Source organism: Oncorhynchus gorbuscha, linkage group LG12 (assembly GCF_021184085.1).
Source record: "Oncorhynchus gorbuscha isolate QuinsamMale2020 ecotype Even-year linkage group LG12, OgorEven_v1.0, whole genome shotgun sequence".
NCBI classification, from domain to species: domain Eukaryota; kingdom Metazoa; phylum Chordata; class Actinopteri; order Salmoniformes; family Salmonidae; genus Oncorhynchus; species Oncorhynchus gorbuscha.
The window spans coordinates 28,400,933-28,418,070 of NC_060184.1; the positions used below are offsets into that span (position 1 = coordinate 28,400,933).

The 17,138-nt window shown below is 41.3% G+C and overlaps 1 protein-coding gene across 1 annotated transcript; it reads left to right on the top strand.

The window, feature by feature from the left end:
• The first annotated feature begins 152 nt into the window (after positions 1 to 152).
• Positions 153 to 16,511, top strand: LOC123990827 (inverted formin-2-like). Its single transcript, XM_046291715.1, has 9 exons — positions 153 to 315; positions 11,056 to 11,471; positions 11,818 to 11,933; positions 12,218 to 12,377; positions 13,721 to 13,754; positions 14,009 to 14,150; positions 15,262 to 15,394; positions 15,537 to 16,221; positions 16,372 to 16,511. Exons 2-8 carry the CDS (start codon positions 11,075 to 11,077, stop codon positions 16,088 to 16,090), a joined length of 1,536 nt encoding a protein of 511 aa, XP_046147671.1. The 5' UTR covers positions 153 to 315; positions 11,056 to 11,074; the 3' UTR covers positions 16,091 to 16,221; positions 16,372 to 16,511.
• Positions 16,512 to 17,138: the final 627 nt, after the last annotated feature.

The following is a 17,138-nucleotide window of genomic DNA, read 5'->3' on the forward strand; positions in this document are numbered from 1 at the left end:
ATATAACAAGAGCATTGAGTCATTGAACAACTAACAGGACGACTGGTCCAGACTGGTCCATTTCGCTGAATTCATCAAAATCCAGATGTGTGGGTGAGGAGGCGGAGCTATGTTACTCTCCACCCTCACAATTTTTGTCACGCGCAGTCCGTGAGATGCAGAGAACAGCGCAGCAGGGTTTGGACACAACAGTCTGTATTCCATAGTTTCTACTAGAACGCAGGAATTGTGGGAAAGCGGTTACTTTTCGATATAAGTGTTGCCTTCGATTTGCTGTGGAATTCGTCCTTCTTGCAGGCTAAGGGACTCAGTAACGTAAGAGTAACACATTTCATAATGAAGACTTTATTGGAAAGAATGGTAACATCTGTAATTTGTTCAACTTAAGCAATTGTACGGAGAGAACCACATCACTCATTAACAATAACTTTTTGTCCAACATAAGATAGTTGTATAATGTACCATGATGCGAATTCTATTGTCTTGCTCGTTCATAGCCTGGGCAAACAGCCTAGACTCAGGGGTAGACGTAACATAGTAAATGTAAATCCGGGATACATACTCTAATTAGTATGATGCTGTATGTTAAGTTCCATTGGTACTCATTTGATGATGTCCTTCATCAATTTCTTATGTTATGAATTGGAATTTGTACAATATGTCACGAATCTGCAAAAACGTATGATTTATTACAAATCCAATTTGTTGTAGCTGTAGTTAGTTAGGGTGGCTAGGTTGCTAATGCTAACATTAGCTAAGTGATTAACTTTAACTAGGCTAGGGGTTAAGGATACCGATTAAGGGTTAGGATTAGCTAACATGCTAAGTAGTCACAAAGTAGCTAAAAAGTAGTAAATAGTTACAAAGTTGCAAATGAGCTAAAATGCTAAATTAGCTAAAAGTTGTCTGTGAAGTGATTCAAACACGAATCATTGGGTTGCTAGACGTTCACGTTATATATGCCTATCAACCACCTTACTTTCATGTTTTGCCTATCCGTCTGTCTTATGTAACCATACCAAACCTAACATTATACTAATTTATACTAATTATACTAATTTGAGTGTGTTAGATGTACATGTATTATGTAACATCTAGTGTGAGAGACCAGGCTGGGGCAAATGTGATGTTCCACTGCAAACCTTCAATGTTCTGCCACTTTTGTGTCAGGCTTGTGAAGATAGCAATGGGCACAATATGTCACAAGGTAGCCTATTTCTTTACTACTAATTTACCAATTAGTAGTAAAGATCAAGATATATGTACAAATGTTAGTATGGGATTGTGTCTGTTCCTAGAGAACTGACATTGCACTTCACATTTGGTGATTGTTAGCCATATCTTTGACTAAGAAGAGATACAAAGAACTCAGATTAGAAAACATATTTTCTTTTTAGTCATAGATATGGCTAGGTGATAGTGTGACGTGTTTGTCTGTTTAATGACTGGATTATGTAAGTGGGCTATGTCCACTGAACTCTAGAGGGACTAATTTGTTCCTATGTCCATGTATTGTTTACATGTGTGAGGGACACAAAGGGACGGACACAAGGGGGCAGTCAGTGCTACAATGGCATGCCCATCTCACCAACACAGCTGACCATGACAGTCTGGTGTTTCTACAGGCACATAGGCTTTACAGATCAGAAGAGATGGGGTGTGTGCGTTATGTGTTGTATGCAGTTGTGCATGCGGCACAACCATGCATTCTGTAAACAAAATAAAACACAGCCACACAAATGCGGCCAATTAGATGTATGTGTTTGATTCAATATCAATGATGTAGATCATTGACCGGATTTGATCAGAAGACAAAGGTCACTTCATTCACTGAACTGCTCTTGTTTGATGTTGCTGTTAATAAGACAGAATGGCCCATTCGTTTAGAATGAAATTCGATAGGTTTAAGAAGGCTACATGATTTATTTACATGGGGACCATGCTATTTAGGAAGCTCAAGACAAATGGATGTTTAAGCACAGTTTCATACAGAATAATATTTGTGTTGTGTTGGCTAGTGAGGCACAGGTTGACTCATACCCTGCAGTTCCCGCGGTTATATCCACTGGGCAGATGGGTTTAGGGTCATTAAATATTGTGTGGATGAAGGGCGGATTGAATAAAGAGAAAAAAATACCTTAACAAATCCATAAATGTATAATTATTGTGCAATTTATATCTATAGGCTATAGGTTTTTCTTTAATTATTTTAGGCTAAATGGCATTAGTGCGTAAGCCTATAAGCTTTAGGGCCTAACCGTAGGCGTGCCAAATAGTCTACACGCCAATCGCCACATGTTTTTGGGAATGGGAACTCATCAATCCACAGAGGCAAAAAGGACAATGTCGCAGTTTAATTAGAGAAAAGCTGTGAAATGGAGAGTTGAAAATAAAGAGGGACAGAAAAGTAAATGTTTGGGAAAGATTTGGTGAAATGGTAGGCTAAAAGAGGATGATATCAGCTATGTTAGGACTATATGTGATGATTGTGAAGAGCCATACAAATTCAACAGTCACAAGATGGGGACTTCAAATAGGGAAATTCAAGGGAACTGTAGCCTACTGTTCAGATGGGTTAAATCTTCAGCTGTCTTTGACTGTAGCCTACAGCGCATTTTCTATATTAGTGGGCTAGGGCCGGGTGCTGGCCTCAGGTTTTTACCTAATCACATATAATCTGGTGGTTGACGATGGGTTATTAGCAATTGCAGAAGGGTGCGGGTGACCCGGGCACCACTAGTGCTGGCATGGTGATGCTGACTAACAATCTGCTGACTGGGTCCCAGAGGGTGATGCCCTGCATTTATAGGGAAGAGAAACTGCTAGTGGAGATCCTCTGCTGACTAAGGTGCACATGCAGCGAGGTAGAAGGTCAACAGCTGTTGATTATGTTACTGCTCCCAGGGACGGACTTAGTGATTTGGAGGCCCTATGCCGAGGCCAGTCTGAGGCCACAGCCCATGTCTATTAAACACATTCATGGCTACTGAACGAAGAGCTATTCGAGGGCCGGCTCTTTTAGATGAATGAACCAAAATGAAAGGGCTAACTGAAAAGATTTGAAATGCCCTTCACTAGTAAGGTCTTTGTATCACTACATTGAACAGCAGTGGGCAATACTTTTGGTCCGAGGGTCACATTGAGGTGTCAGTTTTGTTCCGGACCCATTTGTTAATCAAAAGCAATTTGAGGGCCAGAAAAGGGCAGTTATTTTTAAATAGATAAGTCCATTAACATTTCTACATGTTTTCTATTTAGTTTTAGATGTTCAAGTTAGGGACCATAGACAACTCATCTTTTGTCCCATTATGGTGTCTGTGAGAGCACCGGGCAGCACCATTGAGGCCATCTCCATTTTGAAGTACTCAATTTTCTTCTTCTACTACTTCTATGACTTGGTTAACAAACTTAAATGGTTTGTTGTTTGAACAGGTATGATGTCAATGTTGGTGATTTACTGCCACCTGCAATTATGGAATGCTCACAAGTAGAATTCATTGGCTGAGCCCACCTGATGACCTAGATGAGATCATGTGATCCGTCCGTAACCCAAGTCCCACCCAGTTGAATACTTCAAAATGGTGGAAGCGCTCAATGGCAATGTCCATGCAAAAACTGGTTATTTCCAAGTAGTGATCTCTATCCATCTCTATGGTGGATAGAAATTCTGGCCAATAACTACAGTACCAGTCAAACGTTTGGACACACCTACTCATTTCAGGACTTTTCGTTATTTTTAATATTTTGCATATTGTAGAATAATAGTGAAGACATAAAAACTATGAAATTAACATGTAGTAAATAATCATGTAGTAACCAAAAAAGTGTTAAACACATTTTTGATTTGAGATTCTTCAAAGTATCCACTCTTTGCCTTGATGACAGCTTTGCACACTCTTGGCCTTCTCTCAACCAGCTTCACCTGGAATGCTTTTTCAACAGTCTTGAAGGAGTTCCCACATGTGTTGAGTACTTGTTGCTTTTCCTTCACTCTGCGGTCCAACTCATCCCAAACCATCTCACTTTTTTTGCATCAAACCGGGAGTGAGTCTCATCAATCGGTAATAGCTTCTGTTCAAAGAAACAAAAGGATTTTGAGATGAGTCAGATGATACATTTTTTATGAACAAAACAGAAACCGCTCCGTTTACTGCTAATAGCGTACCTCGGAGGTAACTCACGAGTGGAAGAAGGCCTCAAGTGGAGGAGGCAAGATAACAGAGAAATGATGTATTATTAAACTAAATAATGGGAAGTTCACAAGGCCCCTGATGGATGTGAGGCCCCAGGCAATTGCCTTAGTTGTCCGCCACTGACTGCACCAGATATGATATTGTTATAAAACCATTCCTTTGCATGAGATGAGCCAAGGTTTATTATGTTTCAAACTTCCATGGCCTCTTAACATCTTTATTCAGGTCTTTTATAGTGATTCCATCATCATAAACTACATAGATTGCTCAGTTGCTCTGTAAGCATTTAAGGAGGTCACATTACATAGCCCATGGCCTGGTTCCTTATTTCACATGACTCCAGGAAGATTCTCTCTGCCAGGGCCATGCTGGTCTGGATAATGTTGATGTTGCCAAGAAGTCCCATTGTACAGTATATCCAGCACTCCAGGAATGCCATGCTACACATTCTACGGGACAGAATGTGCGTAAATGGCAGTGAGGTGTGAATGAATAACCAGAGTTTCTGCATACTTTGCATGCGTATCACATCCGACACAGTACTGTACGTCTTAGACTGCAAACACATCCGTGCTCGTGCTGTTTAGTTCCTGAATTGATTTCATTCAGTTGAACCCAACCTTGTTGATAACTGCATGGTATTGCCATTGCGGCCTCTATATGAACCAATAATGATCTCTGGGCTCTTTCATAAATCTCTGTCAATATAAACAAGCAAATCCATATAGATGACTCCAGGTCAACTTTGGGAGGAATGTGACTGAGAGAATAGCACAACAAAAGTTAATGATTCTTTCCTAAAGAGTATTTTTCTCTGTCTCTCTGTCTGTCCCCATCCCATCTTAAGCTGCAGGAAATATGTCTGTTTCCTTCAGCCTTTCCCTTCCAGGCAACATAGAAGCAGAAGCCTGTTCAAATAATGTACCCTTTCAGACCAGGGATTTCTGTATCCACGGTAATGTGTTGTCAAGACTATGTCATTGTAGCTCCCGAAATTCCACAACTTGTTGAATGTCAGAATGTGCTTAGTTTAGGAAACGAAGCATGAACATTCCAGTCACATGGCAAGACTGTTTTCCTATAATGCCACTGAGTGTGGATTGGTTGTTACTTGTTAGCCCCGTATGCATGTTCTAAGTTAGAGGTATGGTGTCATTCCGGTTGGACAGGAAGCCTGAGGATTAGTGAGCAGCAATAGGGAAAAAAGCCATCGGCACAGATCAGGATTTTGTGTTTATGGAAAATCTTAGCCTTTCTACTCCAGCACCACTGGAAAGCGCAACATGAAAAACCTTCAAACTGACCTCGAAGTTGATGTCACAACTTCAAATAGACACACACGTGATGTCATAATGTAGCTTCTGTTGGAAACAGTTGCCTCAGATCTTATTCATGAATTATTTTTTCTGTCAGTAGTATATTTCAAACCTGGCTTGTATAATCAATGCAAACGGATGCAGAGTTTAAAGGCACTGTAATAGAGAGAGAGAGAGTGGACAGAACACAGACTACAGCGGGAGGATATGATTCACTAGCCTGAACTGTGTGAGTCACATTTCCTCAGTAGGATGTCTCCGTAGTGTAGTGCAGAGGGCATTCTGCACATTGAGGTTTCTGCTCATGTGGACCCCACCCATTCTCAGAACCATGGTCTCTTAAAGGAGCACTTCATTGATTTTCTTCTCCCTATGCTAGAAGAAGGATACTCCAACCTCACCAATAAGTCTTGCATGGATTATTTGCATTCTTGTGCAATCACTGGAATGTGGATGTATCTACCTTAGGGCAATGGTAAAGGAATTTCATTGAGACTCTGATTTTTCGCTTTAAAATGTATTCTAAACAAAAACAATTGATTTCAAAGTTTAACAAACCATACAACTCTATGCTCAATGACTACTTTGAACAATTTACACAGTAAAATAAAAACATTTACTGGAGAAACTTGTAGATGAAAAGTTTGGTAACAGTTTTATTCTGTTACCAAACTTTGCATCTGCACAGTTTTTCCTGTAAATATGTTTTTGGTAAATCTTCAGTGGAAATTGTTAAAATTAGCATAATTGGTGCAGCTCCACTTGAGAAATGCCTCATTGAGGTAAGAGTCTGACACTTGCTTTAATCTATGAAACACACCCATTGACAGTTTAAGATGTCATACCACCTGAAGTTCCTAATTGTTACTACTGGTTTGGAAAGACTCAAAGTTGAGTACTTTGTTTCTCAACAAAGTTGAGAAACAAAGAAAGGGTGAGTGAGAGAGGGGAAAAGGGGAGGGTCAAGGAAAAAGAGTCATAGAAAGAGAAATAGAAGGGAGGAAGTGTCCAAGAGAGAGAGACAGACAGGACAAAAATGTTTGTGTGTGAGGGGGAGAGAGAGACGGAGCACTCATATCAGATTCACTGCGAAGGATGTGATCATATTGGCTAACAGGCCTGAATAGCTGACTGGGTCACTCTAGGGTTGGGCAGTATCCATATTTTCATACCTTTATACTGTGCCTGTAGCATACCGGCAGTGCACATATGGGGCGTTATTTCTTTCCAAAAGAAAACATTTAATAAAAAATAGGCATCAGGGATCTTCATCCAGGAGGGGGTTGATTGTCTCTACTGTAACCAATCTTGCAAGCTAGCCACTTAGACAGCAAGTTAGCAAACCAAATAAATAGCTGGAGCCCTGAGCTGGAGATAATATATTTGGCACGTTTTAGATAGTTAACTTATAGTTAGTTCTAAGCAGTGGCTTATAACTCAAGCTTGACGGTATTGAAAATCATACCATCGGTATTTTATAATACTCTGGTATACGGCAAATATGGTATACCGCCCAAGCCTAGGTCACTCCCTGTCTGTCTGTCCTCGCAAAGTTGTGTGGCTGTAAATGTGCCAATCTGTCAGTCACTAATCTATATCCCAATGGCACTGAATACTCTTTAAGCCGCAGCTCCAAGCAACAATGGGACTGAATCAGTATACTCACAGAGCTGTTGCAAATTCAGCAGGTATGACACCAAATGTACTATGCATTATCCCATATTATGCTGATGGCTGTTGGTTGCAGCAAATTTTACAGAATGGCTTTTCAATTGAACATGACTATACAAAAGCCTTTAACTTTTTCAATCAAAGTCAAAGGAGGCTCGGTGATCGTCTATTAACTGTCTTGTCTATCAGTAAATGCCCCTCTTCTCAGATGCGTCCAGTATAACTGTCCACCTCCTTTTTGTGCTGGCCCATGGGGCTTAATTTCTGCCACATGCCGTCCATCTCCAGTTGCATGACCTGCAGTCAGATCTTACGACCTCAGTGAAAGACACAGCGATAGCGACTGATATTTGAGCTTGCTGTCCGGGACAGGGCATAGGCCTACTAGTAGTGTGCCCTCTATAGAACTCTGTCCAAACAGTCAACACTCAGAACTGAAGTGGAAGTGATAGTTCACCCAACTTTAATTTCCGTTTAATCTGGATCTTATACTGAAAGTGGTACAGTTGAAGTCGGAAGTTTACGTACACTTAGGTTGGAGTCATTAAAACTTGTTTTTCTACTAGTCCACGCATTTCTTGTTAACAAACTATAATGTTGGGAAGTCAGTTAGGACATCTACTTTGTGCACGACACAAGTAATTGTTCCAGCAGTTGTTTACAGACAGATTATTTCACTTATAGTTCACTGTATCACAATTCCAGTGGGTCAGAAGTTTACATACACTAAGTTGACTGTGCCTTTAAACAGCTTTGAAAATTCCAGAAAATTATGTCATGGCTTCAGAAGCTTCTGATAGGCTAATTGAGGTGTACCTATGGATGTATTTCAAGGCCTACTTTCAAACTCAGTGCCACTTTACTTGACATAATGGGAAAATCAAAAGAAATCAGCCAAGATCTCAGAAAAAAATTGTAGATCCACAAGTCTGGTTCATCCTTGGGAGCAGTTCCAAACGCCTGAAGGTACCATGTTCATCTGTATGAACAATAGAACGCAAGTATAAACACCATGGGACCATGCAGCCGTCATACCGCTCAGGAAGGAGACGCTTTCTGTCTCCTAGAGATTAATGTACTTTGGTGCGAAAAGTGCAAATCAATCCCAGAACAACAGCAAAGGACCTTGTGAAGATGCCGGAGGAAACAGGTACAAAAGTATCTATATGCACAGTAAAACAAGTCCTATATCAACATAACCTGAAAGACCGCTCAGCAAGGAAGAAGCCACTGCTCCAAAACCACCATAAAAAATATTGTACTTTTTGGAGAAATGTCCTCTGGTCTGATGAAACAAAAATAGAACTGTTTGGCTATAATGACCATCATTGTGTTTGAAGGAAAAAGGGGGAAGCTTGCAAGTTGAAGAACACCATCCCAACTGTGAAGCACAGGGTGGCAGCATCATGTTGTGGGGGTGCTTTGCTGCAGCAGGGACTGGTGCACTTCACAAAATAGACACCCCAGCAACTAGCAACTAATCGGGAAGGCCGATTAATTAGGGCCGATTTCAAGTTTTCCTAACAATCTGTAACCGGCATTTTTGGATGCCGATTATGGCCGATTACATTGCACTCCACAAGGAGACTGCGTGGCAGGCTGCCCATCTGTTACAAGAGTGCAGCAAGGAACCAAGATAAGTTGCTAGCTAGCATTAAACTTATCTTATAAAAAACAATCCATCTTAACAATCACTCGTTAACTACACATGGTTGATATTACTAGTTATCTAGCTTGTCCTGCATTGCATATAATCAATGCGGTGCCTGTTAATTTATCATCGAATCACAGCCTACTTTGCCAAACGGGTGATGATTTAACAAACACATTCGCGACAAAGGCACTGAGGTTGCACCAATATGTACCTAACCATAAACATCAATGCCTTTCTTAAAATCAATACACAAGTATATTTTTTTAACCTGCATATTTAGTTCATATTGCCTGCTAACATGAATTTATTTTAACTTGGAAAAATGGTGTCACTTCTCTTGTGTTCTGTGCAAGCAGAGTCAGGGTATATGCAGCAGTTTGGGCCGCCTGGCTCGTAGCGAACTGTGTGAAGACCATTTCTTCCTAACAAAGACCGTAATTAATTTGCCAGAATTTTACAGAATTATGACAACATTGAAGGTTGTGCAATGTAACAGCAATATTTAGACTTAGGGATGTCACCCGTTCGATGAAATACGGAACTGTTCCGTATTTCACTGAAAGAATGAACGTTTTGTTTTCAAAAATGATAGTTTCTGGATTTTACCATATTATTGACCTAAGGCTCTTATTTCTGTGTGTGATTTGATATTTGATAGAGTAGTCTGACTGAGCGGTGGTAGGCAGCAGCAGGCTTGTAAGCATTCATTCAAACAGCACTTTCCTGCGTTTGCCAGCAGCTCTTCGCTGTGCTTCAAGCATTGCGCTGTTTATGACTTCAAGCCTATCAACTCCAGAGATTAGGATGGCAATACTATGGTGCCTATAAGAACATCCAATAGTCAAAGGTATATGAAATGCAAATGGTATAGTGAGAACTAATTCCAATAATATCTACAACCTAAAACTTCTTAACTGGGAATATTGAAGAGTCATGTTAAAAGGAACCACCAGCTTTCATATGTTCTCATGTTCTGAGCAAGGAACTTAAACGTTAGCTTTTTTACATGTTACATATAGCAATTTTACTTTCTTCTCCAACACTGTGTTTTTACATTATTTAAACCAAATTGAACATGTTTCATTATTTATTTGAGACTAAATTGATTTTATTTATGTATTATATTAAGTTAAAATAAAAGTGTTAATTCAGTATTGTCGTCATTATTACAAATATATATATACAAATCGGCCAATTAATCGGTATCATCTTTTTTTTTGGTCCTCCAATAATCGCCATCGGAGTTTAAAAATCATAATCAGTCGACCTCTATAAGCGACAGCAACCAACTTCAGCATATTATACAATGCTAACGCTGCATTCATAGCATCTCATATATTCATAAATGTGAACATACAACTGGGATTAATCCACTTCAACGCCCCTCCAAATCTTAATTGATAGGTGGAACTCTTGTGTCATTTCATCCTGAGCTCCGTGATGAACTCTGACGTCACCTAGGCTCTTAGAAAAAAAGGGTTCCGAAAGGGTTCTTCGGTTGTCCCCATAGGAGAAGACTTTTTGGTCTCCACTCTGTGAAAAGGGTTCTACATGGAATCCAAAAAGGTTCTACCTAGTACCAAAAAGGGTTCTACAAAGGGTTATCCTATGGGTTATCCTATAGATAGCACCTAGTATACTAAGGAAATTACCTCAATAACAGCATTATTTGCTGTTAAATGCAACAACAAAACATTATTTATAAAAAATACATCTATTAATATGGTTTCTGAACACTATAAATTGGTTATGAGCATGATAGCTGTACTTTTAGTTCATGGTTGACACAGCTTGTTTGCCATTAGCCAATTAGGGGTTCTCACCAAGTTCAAAGCATGTGAATGGACACAACTTGTTGCTCCCAGTTCACAAGAAGGATTTTCAGAGTTTCAGCATAAAAGGATGTTTGTTTTTCTTTTACCCTTCCTGAGTTCAGAGGAAGTTCCTCTTCGGGCAGTTCCTGATGAGTTCCTCTTCTTTTACCCCCCCTGAGTTCAGAGGAAGTTCCTCTTCAGGCAGGTCTTTGACAATGGAGACCCTGCTTTCACGATCTCCAATTTTAGTGTTGTGTATCTTTCCAATAATGCTTTGTAGTTCCTCCAAATCAAACCAATGCATAATTTACAGACTTATTTTTACATTTTGTTTCAATTGTTGTGGGTCTCTGTTTCACTCGTATGTGTCACAACACGAACATTGCACGATTTTTCTCTACCTCTAGCTCACCTTTATTGGTTGCCATGGCAGCCAAGGCATCCAAAGGGAAGTGGGAGGCCCTAAAGGAGCACCTGACCAGCAGCCCCCCGGACCCAGATGCTCACCTAGAGGCCAACTTGGAGAACGCAGATCCAGAGTTATGCATACGACTGCTACAGGTACCCACGGTGGTCAACTACTCAGGGCTGCGGAGGCGTCTGGAGGGGAGTGACCAGGACTGGATGGTGCAGTTCCTGGAGCTCAATGGGCTGGATCTGCTGATGGAGGCCCTGGAAAGGTTGTCTGGCCGTGGATGTGCCCGCATCGCTGATGCCATCCTCCAGCTCACCTGTGTGGCCTGTGTGAAGGCAGTGATGAACTCCTCCGCTGGGCTGCACTTTATACTGGACAATGAGGGATACGTCAGGACCCTGTCACAAGGTGAGAAAGAAGGGTGGCAAGAGTTTTGGCAAAGGCCTGTCTGTCTGTCTGTCTGTCTGTCTGTCTGTCTGTCTGTCTGTCTGTCTGTCTGTCTGTCTGTCTGTCTGTCTGTCTGTCTGTCTGTCTGTCTGTCTGTCTGTCTGTCTGTCTGTCTGTCTGTCTGTCTGTCTGTCTGTCTGTCTGTCTGTCTGTCTGTCTGTCTGTCTGTCTGTCTGCCTGCCTGCCTGCCTGCCTGCCTGCCTGCCTGCCTGCCTGCCTGCCTGCCTGCCTGCCTGCCTGCCTGCCTGCCTGCCTGCCTGCCTGCCTGCCTGCCTGTTGGAACATGATCTCTTTTTTTGATGGGCAGCACTGGACACGTCCAACACCATGGTGAAGATGCAGGTGTTTGAGCTGCTGGCAGCCCTCACCATGTTCAACCCACAGGGACACCACCTGGTCATGGACGCCCTGGATCACTATAAAGTAAGGTGTAACCCTGCCATCCCCTTTTTTATACAGAACAGCATAAATATACACAAATACAAATTCTGATAATTGTTTTCATATGGTTTACTTTCAAAGCAAATGTCAGCTGAAGCAGCATTGATACCCCCTTGAATTCATACAAAGTATTAAAGGAGGCCTGTGAAAATGTATTGTACCTCGTCTAAGATAAGGAAAACCTACTTTAGATAAGGCATCTCCCTGCTCTTCATGAATTAGGGATGCTGACTTATGTTATCTTCATAACTATATATCTTTGTCAGAGTCTGAAGATCCACCAGTACCGCTTCAGCGTCATCATGAACGAGCTGCATGCGACGGACAACGTGCCATATATGGTCATCCTCATGAGTGTGGTCAACGTGATCATCTACAGGGTACAGGACCTGAGGAAGAGGGACAAACTACGCAAAGAGTTCATCGGTATCACTACCTCTTCATCATGATTTTTCAACACTCGCATACATAGAGAAGCACGGGTGTGAATGGAGACCCTTTCACTACCTCCAATTTTAGTTGTGTATCTTCCCAATAATGCTTTTTATTATTTAGATTCACGTATTGTTTCTTGAGAAAGGTTTCCATTGCCATGTATATGTCTACTTGACCTTTCAATACTGTTGCCCAGGAAACGGAGAGGCTTAAGGAGTGTCTGTAGCCCTTTAAAGATCAACCATGCACAAATGTATTACTAGTATCAAGAAGTACCACAATAATGCTTATATACAGTAGCCTACATGGTGTAGAGTGCTTCATATGTTGAAAAATCTATCATAATGATGAAGATATTGCAGTTGTTATAAACAATGCCTTGAATACAGGAAATAGAGATGGACATTCATAGACTTAAGCACTAGAGTACTAGAATGGTCATGAACCTTCTTATGATGGTGTTAAGGTCAGCCATTTTGGTCAGGGAGTTGGTCAACCATGGTTTGCCCGTGCTGCGATAAGATATTGTGTAAAATAATGAATTTGAAGAATTTATCTGCACTGTATGTTTGTTAGTTTGATAGCCAGCCAGTTTTAAAGGAATGATTCCATTAATTTGTTTAATTGCCAGTATGCCAATATCCAAACAATGCAGTCCACAGCCATACGCTGGTGGAAATCAGTAGATGATAGGAAAAGTTGTAAATGCAACAAGCACTGATATTGTATCAAATAATAGGGCGGCAGGTAGCCTAGCCGTTAGCGCAGTATGATAGTAACCGAAAAGTCGCTGGTTTGAATACCCGACCCAACAAGGTGAAAAATGTGTCAATGTGCCTTTGAGCAAGGTATTTAACCCTAATTTGCTCCAGTGGCGCTGTACTACTATGGCTGATCCTGTAAACCAACACATTTCACTGCACCTATCAGCAAAATAGTAAAACATATTTTATTTATTTATTATATATACACTGTATACACAATTGCATGTTGACATGTTCTGTTTAAATATATTTTAGATGCTTTTTATACAAAAAATGGTATAAAACCTGTTTAAACAGTATTTATAATTATATGACAATATTTTAGTTTGACAATAATTCTATTACACAATTTATGATATATATCACATGCCTTACTTTATAAGTAAAATCAGGATTATGCCTCTACTGCCATTAATTCAATTAGACTGGTTTGGATTTCTCCCTGTCCAATATGGCTGCCATTTTCATCCCATTGTAGAACTTTTAGGATTTGTAACATAGCCACTTCTCTATGTGGACATGTCAAACTGAATGAAAATGTCTAACTGTGACTTATTCTTTGTCTCGCAGGACTACAATTACTGGATTTACTTCCAAAACTGAGGCAAGTTGAGTCTTTTGCAAAATACATTTTTATTTATTTCAAATAGAAGGAGGGGAAAGAACCAAATAAGACCAGCAGAACAGGTGTGGGACAAACAGACATCTACCATTAATTCAATTAGACTGGTTATATATAAACTTTTTCGGAATAAGCAAATGCTCTGTTATGCACAGCACACTAATTTTCTTTCACACTGCTACTTGTTTTTTTCCTGTGGAAATACTTATTTGTGTATGTTTGTGTGTGTGTTACAGGGAGACGGATGATGTGGACCTGAACATCCAATGTGAGACCTTTGAGGACACCATGGCATATGATGATGCTGAGATGGAGAGCATGTACGGAGGTATTGACATGAGCAGTCACCAGGATGTCTTCGCCATACTCTTCACCAAAGTAAGCACCAATTAACCTGTTGCGATGATCAATCCCGTATCCAGGAGCGTAATTATAGCCTCAAGCTCATTACCATAACACAACGTTAACTATTCATGAAAATCGCAAATGAAATGAAATAAATATACTGGCTCACAAGCTTAGCCTTTTGTTAACAACACTATCATCTCAGATTTTCAAAAAATGATTTTCAACCATAGCTACACAAGCATTTGTGTAAGAGTATTGATAGCTAGCATAGCATTAAGCCTAGCATTCAGCAGGCAACATTTTCACAAAAACAAGAAAAGCATTCAAATAAAATAATTTATCTTTGAAGAACTTCGGATGTTTTCAATGAGGAGACTCTCAGTTAGATAGCAAATGTTCAGTTTTTCCAAAAAGATTATTTGTGTAGGAGAAATCGCTCCTTTTGTTCATCACGTTTGGCTAAGAAAAAACCCAGAAAATTCAGTCATTACAACGCAAACTGTTTTCTAAATTAACTCCATAATATTGACAGAAACATGGCAAACGTTGTTTAGAATCAATCCTCAAGGTGTTTTTCACATATCTATTCGATGATAAGTCACTCGTGGCAGTTTGGTTTCTCCTCTGTTCAAAATGGAAAAATGCACGCACCTGGAGATTACGCAATAGTTTCGACGGAGGACACCGAGCGGACACCTGGTAAATGTAGTCTCTTATGGTCAATTTTCCAATGATATGCCTACAAATACGTCACAATGCTGCAAACACCTTGGGGAAACGACAGAAAGTGTAGGCTCTCTCCTTGCACATTCACAGCCATAGAAGGAGACATTGGAACACAGCACCTCAAAAATCTGGCTCACATCCTGTATGAAATTTAATCTTGGTTTTGCCTGTAGCATTAGTTCTGTGGCACTCACAGACAATATCTTTGCAGTTTTGGAAACGTCAGAGTGTTTTCTTTATATGCATAGTCGAGCATCTTTTCGTGACAAAATATCTTGTTTAAAACGGGAACGTTTTTCATCCAAAATGAAATACTGCCCCCAGAGGGTTAAGAGGTTAATTAAGGGTGTATTTATTTGTAATTAAAACCCACAGCAGATAATACAAGTAATCTAACCCCCTCCCCTCGCTCCAGGTGAGTAGCTCCCCTGCCTCGATGCAGTTGCTGTCCATCCTGCACGCGCTGTTGTTGTTGGGGCCGGAACACAGTGAGGTGTGGCTGGCCCTGGAGGCTCTGGCTGACCGTGCTAGTCTGCTGGCACAGGAACGTGAGTCTGAGATCAATCACCTTCATAGTCCATAAAAACATCATTTTCACCATTTATTTAGTGTGGCCATGTACGCTGACATGTTTTGACTGGTTTATATTATGTCACTCTGACATTGTCTGTGTGTGTGTGTGTTCTTTAGCTGAAGTTGACTCCACCGAGCGCTTGATGGAACGTCTGGTGTCCTCCAAGGCTCAGCAAGGGTCACCTAAGGTCAAGGTCAAGACCACAGACAGGGGCGTTCAGATAGACCTGAGAGAAAGATTGACCGATCATTTGGTCGTCCTCGTTAAAGGATCTACCTCCCCTGTTGCCACTGCACCCACCCCTCCTTCTCCTCCTCCACCACCACCACTACAAGGCATGGCAGCTTTCGGCACACCCCCACCCCAACCTCCACCCCCACCACTTCTTAGCTTCTCTGGGATGCAGCCCCCTCCCCCTCCCCCGCCTCTCCCCGGTCTCCCTCCTACCCAACCTCATCTACCAGGGATGGGGTATGGGAGTCCACCGCCTCCCCCACCCCTGCCTGGCATGGGTCCCCCCACCACCACCCCTACCTGGGATGGGTCCCCCACCACCACCAGCCCTGCCTGGGATGGGTCCCCCACCACCACCACCCCTGCCTGGGATGGGTCCCCCACCCCCACCACCACTGCCTGGTATGGGCCCTCCACCTCCCCCTGGTGGCGGTGACATGATTATGGCCCAGAGTGTGCAGACGCTGGGCCGATCCTACTATGCCCCTCCACCCAAGGCGGGCCGCTGCCCCACACTACGCATGAAGAAGCTCAACTGGCAGAAGCTGCCATCCAGAGTGGTGACTGGTAAGGGACCTGTCAGATTGTGTCACCATTGAATTAAACCAACAAATACAGTTGACCCTGACAAGTGCAAATTGGATACATTTCAACTCAAGAGTGTAGTGTATAAGTCATAATTCAAATACTGTACACCATTTTGTTATTTTGCTCCAGACAGTCACTCCATGTGGACATCGGTACAGTCAGATTCTCTGGAGCCTGACTACTCCAGTATTGAGGAGCTCTTCTGTCTGCCAGTGACAGAGTCAAAGGCCAAAGGCAGCGCCCCTGCGGTCAAACAGGAGCCCAAAGAGGTAGAGAGAGTAATCAATGTGGTCTTACCCCATCCCATTAGACTTTGAAATGGCCTTATAATCTCACTCTCTCTTCTCCCTTCATCATGATTGTCATTTTCCTTAACACATCCCCTGTTTTAATTTCAAGCATCACACTTTTTCTCCATCAACAGATTTCTTTCATCGATGCCAAGAAAAATCTCAACTTGAACATATTCTTAAAACAATTCAGATGGTGAGTATTTTCAGGCAAGAAATATGAAGAAGAGAGTCTTAGTAAAGGAGGCAACACAATAATTGATAGGTACTGTAGAAGTGTTGAAATACAGTGCTTTCAGAAAGTATTCGCATCCCTTGACTTTTTGTTGTGTTACAGACAGAATTTAAAATGGATGACATTTTATGTCACTGGCCTACACGTACAACTCTATAATATCAAAGTGGAATGATGGTTTTTTGAAATTTGTACAAATGAATTCAAAATTAAAAGCTCAAATGTTTTGAGTCAATAAGTATTCAACTCATTGTAATGCCCGGGATGTAGTGGAGGAAGAAGTCAGACGCAGGAAACAGAGAGTTCAGAGTAGCGATACTTCTTTATTCACCACACAGGTGAAAACGACGCCACTCAAACAAATGCCCCAA

Bases quoted from the DNA above. Each gene is read 5' to 3' on its own strand.
- LOC123990827 (XM_046291715.1), top strand. From the start codon at position 11,075: ATGGCAGCCAAGGCATCCAAAGGGAAGTGGGAGGCCCTAAAGGAGCAC. The intron at 11,472-11,817 runs GTGAGAAAGAAG...TTTGATGGGCAG, and splicing joins CGTCAGGACCCTGTCACAAG to CACTGGACACGTCCAACACC. The intron at 12,378-13,720 runs GTATCACTACCT...TTTGTCTCGCAG, and splicing joins ACTACGCAAAGAGTTCATCG to GACTACAATTACTGGATTTA.